This window comes from Heteronotia binoei, chromosome 16, assembly GCF_032191835.1.
Source record: "Heteronotia binoei isolate CCM8104 ecotype False Entrance Well chromosome 16, APGP_CSIRO_Hbin_v1, whole genome shotgun sequence".
Lineage (NCBI taxonomy): Eukaryota > Metazoa > Chordata > Lepidosauria > Squamata > Gekkonidae > Heteronotia > Heteronotia binoei.
The window spans coordinates 36,661,647-36,682,382 of NC_083238.1; the positions used below are offsets into that span (position 1 = coordinate 36,661,647).

The 20,736-nt window shown below is 41.3% G+C and overlaps 1 protein-coding gene across 1 annotated transcript in view; it reads right to left on the minus strand.

Annotated features, from left to right (window-relative positions):
* Nucleotides 1–20,736, minus strand: part of TTN (titin) — a 356,828-nt gene that overhangs the window by 35,226 nt on the left and 300,866 nt on the right. Inside the window, exons 231-237 of the mRNA XM_060257371.1 lie at nucleotides 20,048–20,638; nucleotides 19,854–19,958; nucleotides 18,804–19,001; nucleotides 18,410–18,706; nucleotides 17,715–18,302; nucleotides 17,308–17,610; nucleotides 90–17,192 (exon numbers count right to left, since the gene is read on the minus strand). Of these exons, the coding sequence (XP_060113354.1) occupies nucleotides 90–17,192; nucleotides 17,308–17,610; nucleotides 17,715–18,302; nucleotides 18,410–18,706; nucleotides 18,804–19,001; nucleotides 19,854–19,958; nucleotides 20,048–20,638 (19,185 nt within the window). The remainder of the gene's footprint in view (nucleotides 1–89; nucleotides 17,193–17,307; nucleotides 17,611–17,714; nucleotides 18,303–18,409; nucleotides 18,707–18,803; nucleotides 19,002–19,853; nucleotides 19,959–20,047; nucleotides 20,639–20,736) is intronic.

The following is a 20,736-nucleotide window of genomic DNA, read 5'->3' on the forward strand; positions in this document are numbered from 1 at the left end:
TGAATTCAGTAAGACTCATTTTGGACTAAACGTATGGAGTTAGGCAGGATATTGTATAAAATAGAATTTTTTTTTAAAAAAAGACCAACCTGTTATTTTAACTCCTTCCTTGGTTTCAGTGGGAACTCCGACACCAAACTCATTTTCTCCGGAGACTCTGAAGTAATAAATTCCACCTTCTTGTAGATGGGTGACTTTGTAGGAAAGACGAGGGCAATTGTTTGTCACCGTAACCCAAGCTTTCTTGCTAGCTTCTCGTTTTTCAATATAGTATTTCTTCACAGGAGCGCCACCATCATTCTCAGGAGCTTCCCAAGATAAAACAGCTGATCCTTTTGTTACATCTTTTACAACAATATTAGATGGAGGTCCTGGTGAGTCAAGAACTTTGACAACCAAAGTCAGGGTGGCTGTGCCTACAATATTTTGTAATGTTAAAGTATACTTCCCAGAATCATTTCTTGTTGCTTTCTCAACGGTAAGTGAGGTGCAGTTATTTGAGCTATCAATAGTTGCTTGTGTGCGGAGATCAGTATCTGGTTTACTCCACAGTACATTAGGGACAGGTTTGCCTCTGAAAGGTACAGTCATTGTAAATGATCCACCTGCTTTCACAACTAATGTCTTTCTCATTTCATTGTCAATATCAAAAGCAGGTTCTTCTTCCCGTTCCTTTGCCACCTGAGGTTCTGATACCTCACTTGGATCACTAGCACCAACTTTGTTGATAGACCTTACTCTGAAAACATATTCAGTCCCTGAAGTCAGGCCAATTACAGTGAATTCTGTGCCTCTTAAGCTTTGAATAGCAGTTGACCAATCAGTTTCACTAATTGTTTTGTATTCAACTGTGTATCCAGTAACAGGAGCACCTCCATCAAATAATGGTTTTGTCCATGCTATTGTTATATTTGACCTTGTAGAGTCCATAATCTTGGGCCTAGATGGAGGTGAAGGCAGGAAAACTGGATCTTCTGCTTTAACTAGTGGTGATGCATCACTAGGAAGACTAAGACCACCAGCATTTTCTGCATACACTCGATATTCATATTCACATCCTTCCCGCAGACCTGAAGATTTTACCCTTAGGTCATAAACTGGTTTTTTGTTTACCCGAATCCAACGCAGGCTGTTTTTCTCACGCCTTTCAATTACATATCCAGAAATTTCATTGCCTCCATCACTTTCTGGTCTTGCCCAACAAAGGGTCATGGAGTCCTTCGTCACACTAGTAATCTCTAAAGATGTGGGTGGGCTTGGAACAGTAAAAGGATCTTGAGCTTTCACAGCATTACTCTCCAAAGGTTCACCAACACCATATTTGTTAACAGCCATCACTCTGAAGATATATTCATTTCCTCTGAGTAGTTTTGTGACTTTGCAGGATGTTGCTGGAAATTCTGCTTCACAAAGGGTCCAAGCAATTCTACTTGTCTCTCGCTTTTCCACAATGTAATGATCAATCTCTGCACCTCCATTTTCTTGAGGTGGTCCCCATGATAGATGACACTTCTCAGCAGTAAGTCCTGTTATTTCTAGTGGGGCTGCTGGTGGACCAGGTCTGTCAAGCACTTTACAATTGACAGCTAATGATCTTGTTCCTGCAATATTTTGCAAGGTTAGCACATATTGTCCTGAATCCCGTCGAATGCAGTCTTTAACAGTTATTGCAGTAGTATGATCTGTTGAGACAATTTCGACTCTTGCTTTTTCCTCAATTTCTTTGCCATCTTTTGTCCAGGAAACTACTGGTGAAGGTCGTCCTGCGATATCAGCATTGATTTTCAAGATCTCTCCAGCTTTAACAACTACAACATCCCTGAATTTGACATCCATCATTATTCTTGGAGCATCAACATCATCCTTTACAGTCACTGGCCCAGTTGATTCTGATGGCTCACTAAATAATCCAGCAGCATTCCTAGCAATGACATGGAATTCATATCTCTGGTCTTCTGTAAGCCCTGTTACATCAAAGAAGGTTTCCTGTATATTGGTGAAGTTGCATTTCAGCCAACGACCATCTGGTAGTTCTTTCCGCTCAATAATATAACCTGTGATCTTTGCACCTCCATCATATTCTGGTTTGGTCCATGACAGCGAGACACAAGTTCTTGTAATGTTAGTAACTTCTGGCTGGCCAGGAGGATCACACGGGTCCCTTGCAGCTACAGGCTCACATGATTTGCTACATTTACCTATTCCTACAATGTTTTCAGCATATACACGATATTCATACATCAGTCCTTCATCAAGGCCTGTTACTTTCATTTGTGTGTCAGTAACAAGGCTTTTATTTACTTTAGTCCAAAGAATACTGCTTCTTTCTTTACGTTCAAGGTGATACCCAAGTATTTTTGTGCCTCCATCATTAACTGGTTCCTGCCAGTGTACAACCATAAATGCTTTAGTTGCATGTACAACTCGGGGAGTACCAGGAGGTCCAGGAGGATTAAATGGATATTCTGCAACAACAGGTGTAGTTTCAACATATGTACTCTTGCCATAACGATTCTCTGCACAAACACGGAATTGATATTCTGATCCTGTGGTTAAGCGAACAACTTTAATTGATGTTCGTGCAACTGCTCCAGAAACAACACTCCATGTTGTTGTTGTTGTTTCTCTCTTCTCCACGATATAATTATTAATTTGACAACCACCATCATATTCTGGGGGTTTCCATGATATGGTTACATTATCAGCACTAACATTATCAATATGTAATGCAGTTGGTGGCCCTGGCCTATCAAGTACAATTACAGTGATAGAAGCAATTGTAGAGCCAGCACTGTTTGAAACGTGTAATTCATAACTTCCTACATCTTCTCTTGATGCTTCCTTGACTACTAGTATTGTTGATGTTTTTGATGTTTGAACATTTACTCTTGTTGTCTCTCTTAAAGGCAGTCCATCTTTTTTCCAGCTAACTGATGGTACTGGCCTTCCTCTGATGGGCACTTCAATCTTAAGATCATCACCAGCTTTAACACTAAAAGTATTGAAAAGGAGCTCAACCGAAGGCTGGATTTCAATGTCCTTTGCGACTACTGGAACTCCAAGCTGTCTTGGATCACTTTTTCCTTTTTCATTAACAGCACGGACTCTGAAAGTGTATTCTTCTCCCATGCTCAGTCCCGATATTGTTGCTTCTAATGTCTTAACCTGTGTGCAGGTGCTCCATTTTTCACTTCCTTTAGTTTGCATTTCCACTACATAGCCAATAATCTTGCTGCCACCATCACTTTCAGGTTTCTCCCATTTAATTGTAGCAGTATGGCGTGTGACATCAACAAGAGTTACTTTTCCAGGTGGGTAAGGTGGTTCAGAAACCTTAACTGGTTCAGTTGTTTCTACTGGCAAGCCAACTCCATATTCGTTTGCAGCCAAGACACGGAAGTAGTAACTGCATCCTTCCTGTAGCTGTTCAATTCTGAAGACATTCTTAGTGCAGTTATTTGTAATAGTGGCATAGGCCTTTCTTGTAGTTTCTCGCTTTTCAACAACGTAGTTTGTAATTTTAGCTCCACCATCAATAAGTGGTGGCTCCCAAGCTAATGTCACAGAATCTTTCTTCACTTCTCTGATGGTTAAGTTAACGGGTGCACTTGGTGTATCAAGCACTCTCACATTAACAAAAGCTGATTTTTTGCCACTGTTGTTTTCTAAAGTCAGATTATATTTTCCACTGTCAAATCTGTTTACATTATCAATGACCAACATCGTATATGAGCTGGTGACTTCAATTTGAGCTCTGTCACTCAGAGTGCCTTCTGCTTTTTCCCATTTTACTTCTGGCTCTGGCCTCCCTTTGATAGTGACAAACAAACGCAGTGTACCACTGGCACGTACAGTGACAACTTTTCTGAGATCTGCATCTAGCTCTATTTCAGGAGGTTCAATTTTCTCAGCAGCAATCACACTACCAGCTATAGTTGCTGGTTCTCCAACTCCTTCAGAGTTAATAGCACAAATACGGAAGTTGTACTCATTATTCTCTTTAAGTTGTGTTACAGTGAATTGTTTTCCTTGTATTCCTGATGGTGGTGTGCAGGTTGTCCATTCATCTGCAGTAGATTCTTTCATTTCCACAATGTATCCTTTCACAGCAGCACCACCATCATAAATAGGCTTGTTCCAAGCAAGGGACACAGATGATCTGGAGGTGTCTGTTACCTTTGGGTTGCTTGGGGGACCTGGTGGATATACTGCATCACATGCACGGTAAAAGATAGATGGCTCACTAGGTTCACCAACTCCAGCAGCATTTTCAGCAGAAACTCTATACTCATAGAAATGACCATCTGTAAGTCCAGTTACTCTGTATCGTAAGTCTGTCAGTCTCTTTTTATTGCACTTGGTCCATCGAATACCATCTTTGTCTCGCTTTTCTAAAATGTAGCCTTCAATTTCAGCTCCACCATTATCTGTGGGGCGACTCCAGGTAACAACCATAGAATCTTTTGTGATTGCGGAAACTTCAGGTGTTGAAGGAGGACCTGGAGGTTTGTATGGATTACAAGCCAACACAGCCTCAGATTCCAGCGGTTCACCAATTCCATATTTGTTGACAGCCATTACACGGAAAATGTACTCATTGCCTGGGAGGAGTTTAGTTACTTTGTGGCTCAGGGCTTGCACATCAGATGACACTTGTGTCCATGAAAGTCGGCTTGTCTCTCTCTTTTCTATGATGTAATGAGAAATATTAGAGCCACCATCGTGTAAAGGTGGTCCCCATGCCAAGTAACATTTTTCTGCAGTCACACCTGTAACCTTCAAAGGACCTTCTGGAGGTCCAGGTCTGTCCAGTACTTTTACAGTTATTGGTATGGACTTTGTGCCACCAACATTGCTCAGTTTAAGTGTATAGTTGCCTCCATCCACTCTGATGCAGTCTTTGACTGTGAGGGTTGTTCGTTCAATAGTAGACTTAATTTCCATCCTTGCAGATGCTTCTTCAAGGTCTTTCCCATCTTTTGACCATATAATATCAGGAACAGGTTTGCCATGGATGTCAGCTTCAAGAACAAATGTTTCTCCTGCATGAACAACAATGACATCTTTGTATTTTGGATCCAGTGATGCACTTGGTGCTTCAATTTCATCTCTAGCAATAATCGGTCCTGTGCTTTCAGATGGTTCACTTAAGCTTCCAGCTGCATTTCTTGCAATTACTCTAAATTCATATCTTTGGTCTTCCACAAGGCCGGTTACTGTAAACTCAGTTTCTATAACATTTGTAAAACTGGCTTTCATCCAACGGCCTTCAGGCAATTCTCTCTTTTCTACAATATAGCCAGTTATTTTGCTGCCACCATCATATTCAGGTTTCTTCCATTTTAGCGTTATATAATTTCTAGTGATAACAATGGCATCTGGACGGCCAGGTGGATCACAGGCATCTCGGGCAACATATAGTTCAGATGTTTTGCTAACCTTACCAATGCCCACAATATTCTCAGCAGAAACTCTGAATTCATATTCAAGACCTTCTTCAAGACCCTCTGTTTTATATTTGGTGTCCTGAACAAGGGTCTTATTCAACTTTGTCCAAAGAATGCTGTTTTTATCTTTACGCTCGATGTGATAGCCAAGGACTTTGCTTCCTCCATCATTAACTGGTTCATGCCACTGTACTATCATGTAGTCTTTAGTAGCTGTACTGACAAACGGTGTTCCAGGTGGCCCAGGTTCTTTATACGGATATTGTACAAGAACTGGTTTAGAATCTATCGGAGCGCTCTTTCCATATCGGTTTTCAGCACTAACTCTAAACTGGTATTCAGAACCTGTTTTAAGTTTTGTTACTTTAATAGTTGTTCTTGCAACAGTAGCTGATACCATTTGCCAGGCAGTAGTGGTTGTGTCACGTTTCTCTACTATGTAATTGGATATTTGGCAGCCACCTGTATACACTGGTGGATCCCATGATATAACAACAAAGTTTGAGCTGACTTCATCAAAGCGGATAGGTCCTTTTGGTGGGCCTGGCTTTTCCAACACGATTATACTAATGTGCTCTGCTGCTGTGCCTGCTGCGTTAGTTGCTGTTACGGTGTATTTCCCAAAGTCATCCTTGTTACTTTCTTTAATAAGCAAAGTTGTTGTTGTTGATGTATCGTCAACATGCAACCTGGTTGTTTGTTTTAGGGGCTGACCATCTTTTTCCCAAGTGATAGTAGGTTTCGGTCGAGCGATAAATGGGATTTCTACTTTAAGATCTTCTCCAGCTTGTACAGTGAATGTATTAAACATCAGTTTAAAACTCGGCTGAATTGTTAGGTCTTTAGCAATCACAGGAACTCCTAGAAGTCTGGGGTCGCTTTTGCCTTTTTCATTGTATGCCAAGACACGGAACTGATACTCATGTCCAGAACTCAAGCCAGAGACGACTGCATTGCATACTTTGGTTTCGGTAACAACAGCCCATTTGTCGGCTCCTTTAGGTTGCATTTCAACAACGTATCCCAAAATCCTGCTGCCTCCATCATGTTCAGGCTTTTCCCACATAAATGATGCACTTCTCTGAGTCACATCAGTGAGTGTCACTTTGCCAGGAGGCAAGGGGGCTTCTGAGGCTTTTGCAGCATCTGCAGTTTCAACAGGCACACCAATTCCAAATTCATTTTCAGCCATAACTCTGAAATAATAAATTCCTCCTTCTGTAAGATTTTCCACTTTAAAGCTTGTTTTGCTGCACTTTGCACTCACGTTTGCATATGCTTTTCTGGTTGACTCACGTTTATCAATCACATAGTTCTTTATCTTTGCACCACCATCATTAGCTGGGGGTTCCCATGTCAGTACGGCAGAGTCTTTTCTTATTTCTTTCACAACTAAATTTTGTGGTGGCCCTGGTGTGTCGAGTACTTTAACGGTAACAAATGCAGACTTGGAGCCACTGCTGTTCTCTAGTTTAAGTGTGTACTTTCCAGCATCGTTCCTATCACAATAATCAATTGATAGTTGGGTATAATTCAGGCCTCTTTCAATTTGAACCTTATCTGTAAATTCTCCTTCTTCTCGAGACCATGTAATTTCAGGAGTTGGCCGTCCTTTAAATGGTATGTTTATTCTTACAGATCCACCTGCTCTAACAACAATGCCTTTCCTTAACTCTGAGTCTATATCCAGTTCAGGAGCCTCAAGTTTATCTTCTGGTTTAACTGTACCAGGAACTGTTGCAGCCTCACCTACTCCAACTTTGTTGAGGGCACACACTCTTAGTTTGTACTCTTGATGTTCGATAAGCTTTTTGATCTCAAAACGATTGACTCTCAGACCAGTCTGCGGTGTAACCATAGACCATTCTTCTTCATCAGCTTTGGAGATTTCTACAATATATCCCAGGATGTCACTGCCACCATCATAAATAGGTTTACCCCAGGCAACTGTAACTGAATTCTTGGTGGTATCCACAGCATGAGCATTAGTTGGTGGGCCAGGTTTGAACATAGGGTCACATGCTTTGCAGTATGGAGTAACCTGACTTGGTTCACCAGTTCCAGCAGCATTTTCAGCAGATACTCTAAATTCATACTCATGATCTTCTGTCAGTCCTGTGACTCTTAATCGCAAATCTGTAATACGGCGTTTATTACATTTCACCCATCTGATGCCTGCTCTGTCTCTTTTTTCTACAATGTAGTTAACTATTTCACTACCACCATCACTATCTGGACGATTCCAGCAGACAGTCATAGAATCTCTTGTAATGTTGCTGATTTCTAAACTCTTGGGTGGACCAGGAACCACAAATGGATTTTTCATCAGTACTGGAGCAGACTCCAGAGGTTCACCAACTCCATATTTATTAACGGCCATTATACGGAAAATATACTCATTTCCTTCCAGAAGTTTTGTAACCTTCAACATTGTGGCTACAGCATCTGAAGCAACAACTGTCCAAGCAAGACGACTTGTTTCTCTCTTCTCAATTATGTAGTGAGAAATGTCACTGCCACCATCATGGACTGGTGCAGCCCATGCTAAGGAGCACTTTTCAGAAGTTACTCCAGATACTTGAATGCTTTCTGGAGGCCCTGGTCTGTCCAGTACTTTTACTGTTATTGGCACCGATTTTGTCCCTGCAATATTGGAGGCCTGCAAAATGTATTGCCCACCATCAACACGGATGGCATCTTTTACAGTAACTAGTGCCTTAAAGTCTGTATTCCTTATTTCACATCGAGCAGTGTCTTCCAGTACTGCATCTCCCTTTAGCCATGTAATGGTGGGAATTGGCTTCCCATGGACGTCAGCCTCTAGTTTGAATGTGTCTCCAGCATTTACAACAATTGCATCTTTGTATTTTGGATCCATGGAAATTCTTGGAAGCTCAACTTCATCTTTGGCTGTTATTGGTCCTGTACTATCAGAAGGTTTGCTAACTGCTCCAGCAGCATTTCTTGCAATGACTCTAAATTCATATCTTTGGTCTTCGGTAAGACCAGATACCATAAACTGGGTTTCAATTATATTTGTAAAGCTTGCTTTCATCCAGCGTCCCTCAGGCAAATCCCGTTTCTCTACTACATACCCTGTGATTTTGCTGCCCCCATCATATTCCGGCTTTGTCCACTGCAGGGTAATTGAGCTTCTTTTGACAACAATAGCTTCTGGACATCCTGGTGGATCACATGCATCACGGGCTACGTAGCATTCTGAAACTTTGCTTGCTTTGCCTGTGCCGACTATATTTTCTGCAGAAACTCTAAATTCATATTCAATGCCTTCCTCAAGGTTAGCTGCCTTAAAATATGTGTCTTGAATAACTGTCTTGTTTACTTTTGTCCACAAAATGCTGTTTCTTTCCTTTCTCTCTAGGTGGTAGCCTAAAATTCTACTTCCACCATCATTTATTGGTTCGTGCCACTGCACAATCATAGAGTCTTTTGTAACTGCTGTCGCAAATGGTGTGCCGGGGGGACCAGGTTCTTTATAGGGATACTGAGCAACAACTGCATCAGATTCCAAGGCAAAGCTCTGTCCATACCTATTTTCAGCAAATATTCTAAACTGATATTCTGAGCCAGTTTTGAGCTTGGTCACCTTTAGTGTAGTTCTTGCAACAGTGGCTGAAACTGTTTCCCATACAGTGGTGGTTGTATCTCTCTTATTAACAATGTAATTTGTAATCTGGCAGCCGCCTGTATATGTTGGAGGGTTCCATGACAATGTAATACTTTCAGCACTAATGTCATCAAATTTAACAGGGCCTTTTGGAGGATCAGGCTTGTCCAGTGTTATAATTTCAACAGATGCAGATTTCTGTCCAACAACATTAGCGACTGTGATTTCATATTTTCCACTGTCATCTTTGTTTATTTCTTTAATGTTCAGGATTGTAAGGTTAGGTGAATCAATGACATTAACCCTAGTTGTCTGTTTTAATGGTATCCCATCTTTTGTCCATGTAATAGTAGGCTTAGGTCGGCCAGATATTGGTATTTCAACCTTTAGGTCTTGACCCACTTGTATACTGTAACTGTGGAACGTAGGTCTTACATCAGGTTCAATAACTAGGTCTTTAGCGGTTATTGGAACAGCAAGTGATCGTGGATCGCTCCTACCCTTTTCATTTACAGCCATTACTCTGAAGAGATACTCTTCTCCTTGAGTTAAGTTAGTGACAACTGCCTCAAGGGCTTTCACTCGTGTGCACTCTGACCATCTGTCGCTACCTTTAACTTGCATTTCTACTATGTATTGTAGGATCTTGCTTCCACCATCATGTTCAGGCTTTGCCCAGCTCAACGACACACTGTTTCTAGTGACGTCATCCACTGTTATCTTGCCTGGAGGTTGAGGAACTTCAGCCACTTTAACTGGATCAGTAGTCTCTGCAGGTAGGCCGACTCCAAATTCATTCTCTGCACAAACTCTGAAGTAATAATAGCAGCCTTCCTGAAGCTGATCCACTTTCCATGATGTCTTGTGGCAGTTTGTTACAACAGCTGCGTAGGCTTTTCTTGTGGCTTCACGCTTTTCAATAACATAATTTTTAATTTTAGATCCACCATCTATCACAGGAGGCTCCCATGCAAGAGAAACTGAGTCTTTGGTGATCTCTTTAATTTTCAAGTTAATTGGAGGACCTGGGGTATCTAAGACTCTGACGCTAACAAAGGCAGACTTTGATCCACTGCTATTTTCTAAAGTAAGCGTGTATTTCCCAGAATCAAATCTGTTAACGTTGTCAAGAACCAGTGAGGTAAAGCTGCTAGTGCTGTCAATCATAGCTGCCTCTCTGATGTCACCATCCACCTTAGTCCATTTTACTTCAGGTGCTGGTCGCCCTCTGATAGGAACAAATAATCTTAAGGAACCACCTGCTCTTACATTTATAACTTTCCTCAGTTCCATGTCAAGATCAAGGTCTGGAGCTTCTAGTTTTTCTTCAACAATAATAGTTCCAGGAACGTCAGCATGTTCACCTACTCCTGCTTTATTAACAGCACAAATGCGGAATTTGTATTCATGCTTTTCCACTAATTTTTCAACTTCCATATTTGTTTTCTTGATTCCAGTTGGTGGTGTACAAATTGCCCAGTCTCCAACGCTTACATCACATTTTTCCACAATGTATCCTTGAATTTCAGATCCGCCATCATAGATTGGTTTACCCCAGGAAAGGAAAACTGAAGATCTTGTAACATCTATTGCCTTAGGATTATTAGGGGGACCTGGTTTGTATATAGGGTCACAAGCCCTGTAGTAAGTAGAAGGTGGACTGGGTTCACTAGGGCCAGCTGCATTTTCTGCTGAGACTCGGTATTCATAATCATGATTTTCTATAAGTCCAGTAACTCGGTATCGAAGTTCACTGATCAAGCGTTTGTTGCATCTTGTCCATCGAATGCCTTCTTTGTCACGTTTTTCTAGTATATAACCCAGAATTTCACTGCCACCATCAGAGGCTGGTCTGTCCCATACAACAATCATAGAGTCCTTGGTAACAGCAGAGACTTCTGGTGCCTTTGGTGGCAGCGGTACTACAAATGGATTTTTTGCAAGGGCAGGTTCAGATTCAAGAGGTTCACCAATACCGTATTTATTTACAGCCATGATACGGAAGATATATTCATTTCCTTCTAAAAGCTTGGTAACTTTGCAGCTCAGGGACTGTACGTTGGCATCAACTAAAGTCCACACTAAGCGGCTTGTTTCTCTTCTTTCAACAACGTAATGTGAAATATCACTTCCACCGTCTTGCAGTGGAGGCTTCCATGATAGCATACACTTCTCAGCAGTCACACCTGTGATAACAGCAGGTCCTTCAGGTGGGCCAGGTCTGTCAAGAACCTTGACATGAACTGAAGCTGTTTTTTCACCTGCAACATTTTTCGCCAGCAAAACATAATGTCCACTGTCGACACGAATGGCCTCTTTTACACTTAAGCTTGTGGCAAAATCAGTACTTTTAATTTCTAAGCGGGCTGTATTTGCTAGTTCCTGATCACCTTTCAGCCACTGAATGGTAGGCAATGGTTTGCCATGGACGTCAGCATCAATCTTGAATGACTCGCCAGCATGTAATGTAATTGTTTCTTTAAATTTGGGATCCATGCTTATACGAGGTGGATCTACTTCATCTCTTGCTGTGACTGCTCCTGAGCTTTCAGATGGCTCACTGAAGACACCAGCTGCATTGCGTGCAATGACACGGAACTCATACCTCTGATCTTCAACCAGGCCAGTTACTGCAAACTGCGTCTCAATTACATTTGTAAAGCTCGCTTTCATCCAGCGGCCTTCCGGTAATTCCTTCTTTTCAACAATGTAGCCTGTGATCTTGCTCCCACCATCATATTCTGGTTTCTTCCACTGAAGTGTAACAGAATTTCTTGTGACAATGACAGGCTCTGGACGACCTGGAGGATCACATGGATCATGAGCAGTGTAGCATTCTGATCCTTTACTAGCCTTTCCAATGCCAACAATATTTTCTGCATAGACTCTGAATTCATATTCAATGCCTTCCTCAAGCCCAGTTGTTTTAAATTTAGTGTCAGGAATAGCTGCTTTGTTCAGTTTAACCCACAGAATGCTGTTTCTTTCCTTGCGCTCCAAGTGATAGCCAATAATTTTGCTACCACCATCGTTGACAGGTTCATTCCACTGCACAACCATACTGTCCCTGGAGATTTCTGATGCAAAAGGAGTTCCAGGTGGGCCAGGTAGCTTGTATGGATACTGGGCTACCACTGACTCAGATACGAGGTATGGACTCTTTCCATATCTGTTTTCAGCTGCAATTCTGAATTGGTATTCACTTCCAGTCTTTAATCGACATGCTTTTAGAGTTGTTCGGGCAACTGTAGCAGAAACAATTTGCCAAGCAGTAGTGGAAGTGTCTCGCTTTTCTACAATATAATTGTTGATAGAACTGCCACCATCATATTTAGGTGGTTCCCAGGAAACGGTAATGCTGTCTGCTGTTACTTCATCAATCTTTACTGGTCCAGTTGGAGGTCCCGGCTTGTCAAGAACAACAATATTAAGAATTTCAGTGGTTTCACCAGCAGAATTTGAAAGTTTTACTAAATATTGTCCAACATCTTCTCTGCTAGCTTCCTTTATTGTTAGTAATGAGTTGTTCTCTGTGCTTTCTTCATGTACTCTAGTTGTTTGTTTTAGTGGCATGTTATCTTTAGTCCATGTTACAGCTGGCTTAGGTCGACCAACAAAAGGGACATCAACCTTTAAGTCTTCTCCTGCTAGGACGCTAAAAGTGGTAAACAACAGTTTGAAGGCTGGAGGTATCACAAGATCTTTTGCAATAACTGGTACACTCAGTTGTCGAGGATCACTGATTCCCTTTTCATTTTGTGCAGAAACACGGAAAGCATATTCTTCACCCTGAATCAATCCAGTTACACTTGCTTCAGTGGTTTTTACAGTAGCACACGTGGCCCATTTGTCACTACCTTTGCTTTGCATCTCTACGATGTAGCCTAAAATTCTGCTTCCTCCATCATGCTCAGGTTTTTCCCAGGATAAAGATACACTTTTTCTGGTCACATCTAATAAAGTTATTTTCCCTGGAGGAAGAGGCCTTTCTGATGCTTTGACAGATTCTGATGTTTCAACTGGAAGACCTATTCCATATTCATTTTCAGCTAGGACCCTGAAATAATAATTGCAACCTTCCTGCAGATTGTCTACTTTCCAGCTGGTCTTGTGGCAATTGGCCATAACAGTTGAGTAAGCTTTTCTTGTTGCCTCACGCTTCTCAATAATGTAGTTCTTTATTTTAGATCCACCATCTATGAGGGGAGGGTCCCATATAACTGTGACAGATGACTTTGTGACCTCTTTTATCTTCAGATTCTGTGGTGCGCCAGGCGTATCAAGAACTCTAACAATTACAAATGCCGATTTGCTGCCTGAACTGTTTTCTACAGTCAATATGTACTTGCCACTGTCAAATCTGTTCACATTCCCAACTGTCAATAGTGTAAAAGAGCTTGTGGATTCAATAGTGGCTTTATCTAAAGACTCTCCATGTTCTCTTGACCATTTCACTTCAGGTGCTGGTCTTCCTTTTATTGGGACAAACAGCCTTAAAGTGCAGCAAGCTCTAAGAGACACAACTTTACGTAGTTCTGCATCAAGTTCAATCTCTGGAGGCAACATCCTTTCTTCTGCCTTTGGTGTCCCAGGAACAAGGGCAGGTTCTCCAATACCTTCAGAGTTCATGGCATATATTCTGATTTTATACTCCTGGTTTTCTTTTAGATTAGTGATTGTAAAGGAAGTAGCTGTTAAACCTGCTGGTGGAGTTACGATTTTCCAGTCATCTTCTTCGGGTATTGTTATTTCAACCATGTAGCCTGTGATCTCTGAGCCACCATCGTATATTGGTTTATTCCAAGCAATTGTAATTGAAGACTTGCTTGTATCTAAGACACGAGGATTCCCAGGAGGGCCAGGTTTAAACACAGTATCAGAAGCTTTGTAGAACTCACTGCAAGGACTTGGTTCACTTACGCCAGCGGCGTTTTCAGCCTTTACTCTGTATTCATATTCATGACCTTCTGTCAGTCCAGACACTTTATAACGCAAGTCTGTAACAATACGCTTGTTACATTTCACCCAGCGTAGCCCTGCTCTGTCGCGACGTTCTACAATGTAATTGGTTATAGGACTTCCACCATCAGAATCAGGATGTCCCCAGCAAACAATCATGGAATCTTTGTTAGCAGCTGTGACTTCAGGTGTCTTGGGTGGATCAGGTGGTACAAATGGATTTACTGCAAGAACAGGCTCTGATTCCAGAGCTTCACCAACCCCATATTTGTTAACAGCCATCACACGGAACACATATTCATTGCTTTTCAGCAGCTTTGTGACCTTTAATTTTGTTACTGGAACTTCTGTGGCTACACTTGTCCATGCCAATCTACTAGTCTCACGTTTTTCAACAACATAATGGTCAATGGTTGCACCTCCATCTTCCAAAGGTGGAAGCCATGACAGTACACATTTTTCTGAGGTAACGTCAGATACAGCCAATGGTCCTTCAGGAGGACCTGGCCTGTCTAGAACTTTGACATTGAAAACATGTTTGGCAAAGCCACCAGGATTGGAAGCTGTAAGAGTGTAGGCGCCTCCATCTCTTCTTGCAGAGTCCTTATTGGTAAGAAGTGTTGAGAAATCTGCTATTTTCACTTCTAATTTTGCGGTGTCTTCAACCTCCTTTCCATCTTTTGTCCATGTCAGAGTTGGCAGAGGACGACCTACAACATCAGCTTCAAGTTTGAAAACATCACCTGCTTTTAACACTAAAGTTTCTTTGTATTTGGCATCAACCATTATCCTTGGTGCTTCTATGTCATCTCTGCATGTTATTGCGTCAGATGGTTCTGATGGTGGGCTAACAGCACCGGCAGCATTTCTAGCAATCACACGGAATTCATAAGCAGCATCTTCTGTGAGTCCACTAACAGTGAATTCAGTTTCTAATATATTGCCAAAGTTAGCCTTTAGCCACCGGCCGTTGGGAAGATCTCTCCTTTCCACAGTGTATCCAGTGATCTTAAAGCCACCATTATACTCAGGTTTTGTCCATTTAAGTGTTACTGCATGTCTTGTAATATTGAGAGGTACTGGCTTTCCAGGAGGATCAATAGGGTCCAGAGCAAATGTTGGCTCAGATGGCTTACTTGGTTTACTTTTGCCTGCAATATTTTCTGCTATGACTCGGAATTCATAAGCAATGCCATCGGTAAGACCAGTTGATTTGAAGATGTTGCCTGCTACTAAAGCTTTACTTACAGTCTGCCAGAGGATGCTATTTCGTTCTTTTCTTTCAATATGATATCCCAGAATTGGACTTCCTCCATCAGTAAGAGGTTCATGCCAGCTTATGGTCATTGAATCTTTTGTGACTGCAACCACCTGAGGGGTGCCTGGATGCCCAGGGACCTTAAATGGAAAACTGGCAATTACATTATCTGAGCTGATGGCTGGACCACTACCATATCTGTTCTGAGCTTTAACACGGAATTGATACTGGGTACCAGTAGTGAGGCGAGCTGCTTTAAAGGTGGTACGTATTACTGTAGTTGCTAACTCAGCCCATGCAGTACTATCAGTTTTACGCATTTCGACAACATAGTTACTTATTGGCACACCTCCATCATTCAAAGGAGGCTCCCATGAGAAAACGATAAAATCAGAGGAAACTTCATCAAATTTGATTGGTCCTGTTGGAGGCCCAGGAACATCATGCACTTGTATAGATAGAACTTCACTAACTTCACCAATGATATTTTTGGCTGAAAGTGGGTATTTGCCGCTATCATTTCTTGTGCATTCATTAATGGTTAAGATGGTTGCAGTGGCAGTATTTTCAAAGTTAACCCTTTGGGTTTGCTTAAGCAATTGGTCTTCTTTCTTCCATGTAACAGTGGGCCTTGGGCGACCAAGCACAGGAATCTCAACTTTGATATTGTCACCAGCTTTAGCAATTATTGTTTTCTGATAAATGCCACGCAAATCAAATTCTGGAAGCATCATTTGTTCTTTTACAACAACTGGTCTGCTTTCTCTTGGATCGCTTCTTCCAGCACTGTTAACCGCCATAACCTGGAAAGTATACTCTTCATTTTCAGTTAAATTCTTTACCACACATTCTAACGTTTTCACAGTTTTAACATGTGTCCACTGCGTTGAACCTTTTTTCTGTGCTTCAATCACATAACCGGTAATCTTGCTACCACCATCATGCTCTGGCTTTGGCCATGCAAGGCTGACTGAGTTCCTTGTTATGTCCATGATATTAAGGCTCTCTGGTGGTGATGGCGCTTCAGTTGCTCTTATGGGCTCAGCAGTTTCTGTGGGTTCACCAATTCCAAATTCATTTTCAGCTAGTACTCTGAAGTAATATTCACAGCCTTCAGCCAAATTAGGAATCCGAAGAGAACACTTCTGGCAGTTTGTTGTGATTGTTGCATAGGCTTTTCGTGTAGATTCACGCTTTTCAACTATATAATTTGTTATGCGTGAACCACCATCAATTAGAGGCATATCCCACTGCAGGGTGATACTATCTTTAGATATTTCTCTGGGTTTAAGATTTATTGGTGGCCCTGGTGTATCTAGAACTTTTACATTTACAAAACCAGTCTTCTTCCCAGCAGCATTTTCAAGGGTCATTACGTACTTCCCAGCATCATAGCGATTACATTCTGTGATTATGAGAAGAGTGAAAGAGTCTGTATTTTCAATATTGGCACGTGCTTTAAGTGGGATATCATCTTTGGTCCATGTCACTTCAGGCGCTGGGCGTCCTCTAATTGGAACAAATATCCGAATGCTCAGTCCAGCTCTTACAACAAGAGTTTTTCTCAGTTCAGCATCTAATTCAAAATCAGGAACAACTTCACGTTCCTTGATTTCAATGTTTGGAATCTGTGCTGGTTCACCAACTCCAGCAGCATTGATGGCCATAATTCTAAAATTGTATTTAGTTCCTGGCTGGAGATTAGCAACAACGAATTCTGTGATTCTTAGAGCAGTTCCTGTCGTATCTTTCACCCAAGTTTCTTCTCCTTCTTTTTGGTGCTCCACAACATAGCCAATAATATCAAGTCCACCATCGTAATGCGGTTTTCCCCACGATAAACTGGCAGATGTCTTTGTTGTATCAGTTACTCGTGGATTTGAAGGAGGCCCTGGTGGATCTGTCGTAATGAAAGAAAAGACAAAAAAAAGATATTTGTTTAGAAACCTTTTACAGAAAATCATGCTTGCAATGCAATGCAAACGAGTTTATCCAAGTAAAGAAACCATACTAACATGCAGCATCCTTCGTTAATACTGGCTGAGAAATATCACTTGGTGGTCCAATTCCTGCTCTGTTTTCTGCACTGACACGGAATTCATATTCATTTCCTTCTAAGAGTCCAGTCACTTTGCACCTAAGATCCGACACTGGTTTCTTTGTAACTCTGACCCATCTCACGGCTTTCTTTTCCCTTCTTTCCAGATGGTAACCTGTGATCTCACTGCCGCCATCATCTGTTGGCCTTTTCCAGCTCACTGTAACCGAGCTCTTTGTAACATTTGATACTTCTGGTTTCCCTGGGGGACCTGGGGGACCTAGGATGGAAAGGGGAAAAATGGTTAAAAAAAAAAGAAAATATTGACACTGTTTATATGCTATAGCAAATTCATCTTAAAAACTGTTCACTTGTTCTGCTTACCAAATCTATCCACCATTTTAACTGGTTCTGACTGTGATGGTTCTCCTTTGCCGTACTGGTTCACAGCTGAGACACGGAAGATATATTCATTTCCTTTAATAAGCTTAGAAACAACATGCCTGCAGGATTCAATATTTTCAGAGACCAATGTCCATAGCAGCCGGCTAGTTTCTCTCTTTTCAAGTACATAAGACTTTATTGGTGATCCACCATCTTCTGCAGGAGGTGTCCAGGTGAGAGTAGCTTTTTCAGCTGAGACATTGCTGACTTCAACAGGTCCAGGGGGACCTGGTATGTCCAAAACTTTTACATGCACATGCTCCTGTTTTGTGCCAAAAGGATTGGTTGCAGTGATGGTGTATTCACCAGAATCTTTTCTAGCTGCATATTTTATAGTAAGTGTAGAAGAAGTTGGAGTTGATTCAATGTGAATAGTCTCGGAAATCTTAAAGTCTTTTCCTGCTTTGGACCACACTGAAGTTGGAAGTGGTTTGCCAAGGATGCTAATTGCAGACACTGAAATGGTATCTCCTGCTTTAACAGTCAGGCCTTCTTTGACAGTAGGATCAATAACAATTGTTGGTGCCTCTGTAAAAGAAAACAAATTCTTCTTTTAGAATATAAAAATGGAAAAGAAAACACTTATGCATTAATTTAAGCAAATGCAACACATGCGTTTTATACGGCATACGCACCGTATTCATCCTTGCATATAATAGCTCCTGTAGTTTCTGATGGAGGACTGATTGCTCCAGCTGTATTCTTCGCTCTAATTCTAAATTCATATTTTGAACCTTCCATAAGATCTGTTACTGTAAATGCACATTCTTGAACATTCACATGATTTGCCTTCATCCAAGATTTGGCAGGGAGATCACGCTTCTCTACTATGTAGCCAATTAATTTGTGTCCACCATCGTATTTTGGTTCTGTCCAGATCAGAGTCACTGAATTTCGAGTTACACTGATAACTTCAGGTTTTCCAGGAGGATCTGAAAAAAGAAACAGAACATGTAAAATATGAGAAAAAATGAAGAGTAAGAGCATGAGAACTCTTGAAAACTCTTTTCTTCTCTTTCAATAGCTTACCAATTGGATCTAAGGCCACAACTGGTTCGGATGGCAGGCTTGGTTTACCAACTCCAGCTAGATTGATCGCCATCACTCTGAATTCGTATTCCAAACCTTCAGTTAGTCCTGTTACTCTGAAGTCTTTCATCTTTAGTGGAGTCTTGTTCGCTCGTTTCCATAAAATACTGTTTCTTTCTTTGTACTCAATGTGATAACCTATGAAAGCAAGCATTCAGAGAAATACAGATACTATGTTGATATACAGGCTCTGTTCTGGTTAAAAAATTGCCATTTAATTCTGTTTTTGTTTTTTTCCTTATGAGATTTATCCAGGTATGTGTACAACTTTATAATAACATACACCTCAGAGTTATTCATATTTTCCCTATATCAATGGCTCACAGAAAGCCACATAGAATCATAAAACCATAGAGTTGGAAGGGGCCATACAGACCATCTAGTCCAACCCCTTGCTCCATGCAGGATCAGCCTAAAGTATATCCGACAAATAATCATCCAGCTGTGTTTTGAAGACTGCCAATGAAGGGGAGCTCCTCACCTTCCTAGGCAGCTGGTTCCACTTCTGAACTACTCTGATTGTAATTTTTTTCCGCTAATATCCACATATACAATCAACCTGAAGAGCCCTCTGCACCACTCTACGCAGAACAGATACAAGACATAATATTAAATGTATAACTATAACCTTTCAAATTACCAGAGTACCTCTGAGCATGTATTGTGGTCTCCCCCTAGAGCAGGCTTTCAAGTTTTCCAGAACTCTTTATTAGGTAGATGTTTAAATATAAACACTTACTTAGTTTCCAAGTTGAATTCTGCCATTGTAGGAAACAGCTTGGTAAGAACCTTTCTTTGTGTTAAGTGGAAGCCCCCAGCCAATCATAACCCCCATCAGGCCATGCCTATTTTCTTGAAGCATGAAACAAGTGCCATACTGGGGAATGGTGCTCAGAAGAGTCTCAGGTGGCATATTAAAGAGCCTGTGAATAAGTATCACACCACACTATAGCCCCTAATTTTAAGTATCATGGACTTCAAAAGAAATACCTGTGATTGGTGAACCACCTGTCTTCTTTGGATCGGTCCATACTAGAGATACAGCATCATGCCTAACCTCAACAATTTTGGGGGGTGCTGGAGCATCAGGAACATCTAGAGCATGAAATGAATATGAAAGAGTATTAGAATAAACCAAAAACAATAAAAAGTTTCCCAAAAGAAACACATTATTTCAGGCTTACCAAATGGATGTCTTGCAATGATAGGGTCAGACTTCAGGCCTTCGCCTACTCCATATTTATTTTCAGCACTGACTCTGAATGTGTATTCATTGCCTTCATGGAGTCTTGTGACTCTGAATGTAGTTTTCTGGACAGCAGATGCACATGTCACCCACTTATTGTTCACATTGTCTCTCTTTTCCAGGATATAGTTAGTGATCTCTGAACCACCATCATCTTTTGGAGGACCCCATTTTAGTGTCATAGCTTCTGCTGTGACTTCATTAAACTTCACTGGCCCTGTTGGTATTCCAGGTTTGCCAACAACTTTCATAGAAATAGTGCCTTCTTTACTTCCAGCAACGTTCTTCAGTGTGATGGTATATTTTCCGGCATCATCTTTATGACAATCGCGCACAAGGAGTGTAGTGTTTACCGCTGTTGCTTCAAATGCGACTCTTCCTGATTCAGTAAGAACCTGGTCTTCACCTTTTTTCCATGTCACAGTTGGTGCTGGCTTGCCTTTAATTGGGATTTTCAGACGGAAAGAGCTTCCTTCTCTAGCTAGGTAACATGAGCCTGGCAGGTCTCTTAAATCGAGATCAGGTGCCACTGTAAAACAAAACATGCATGGTATATAGTGAATATTCACTGAGAATGTTGTTCTCCAAACTGACAAAAATAATGCACTCTGTAAATAAGAGAATGTA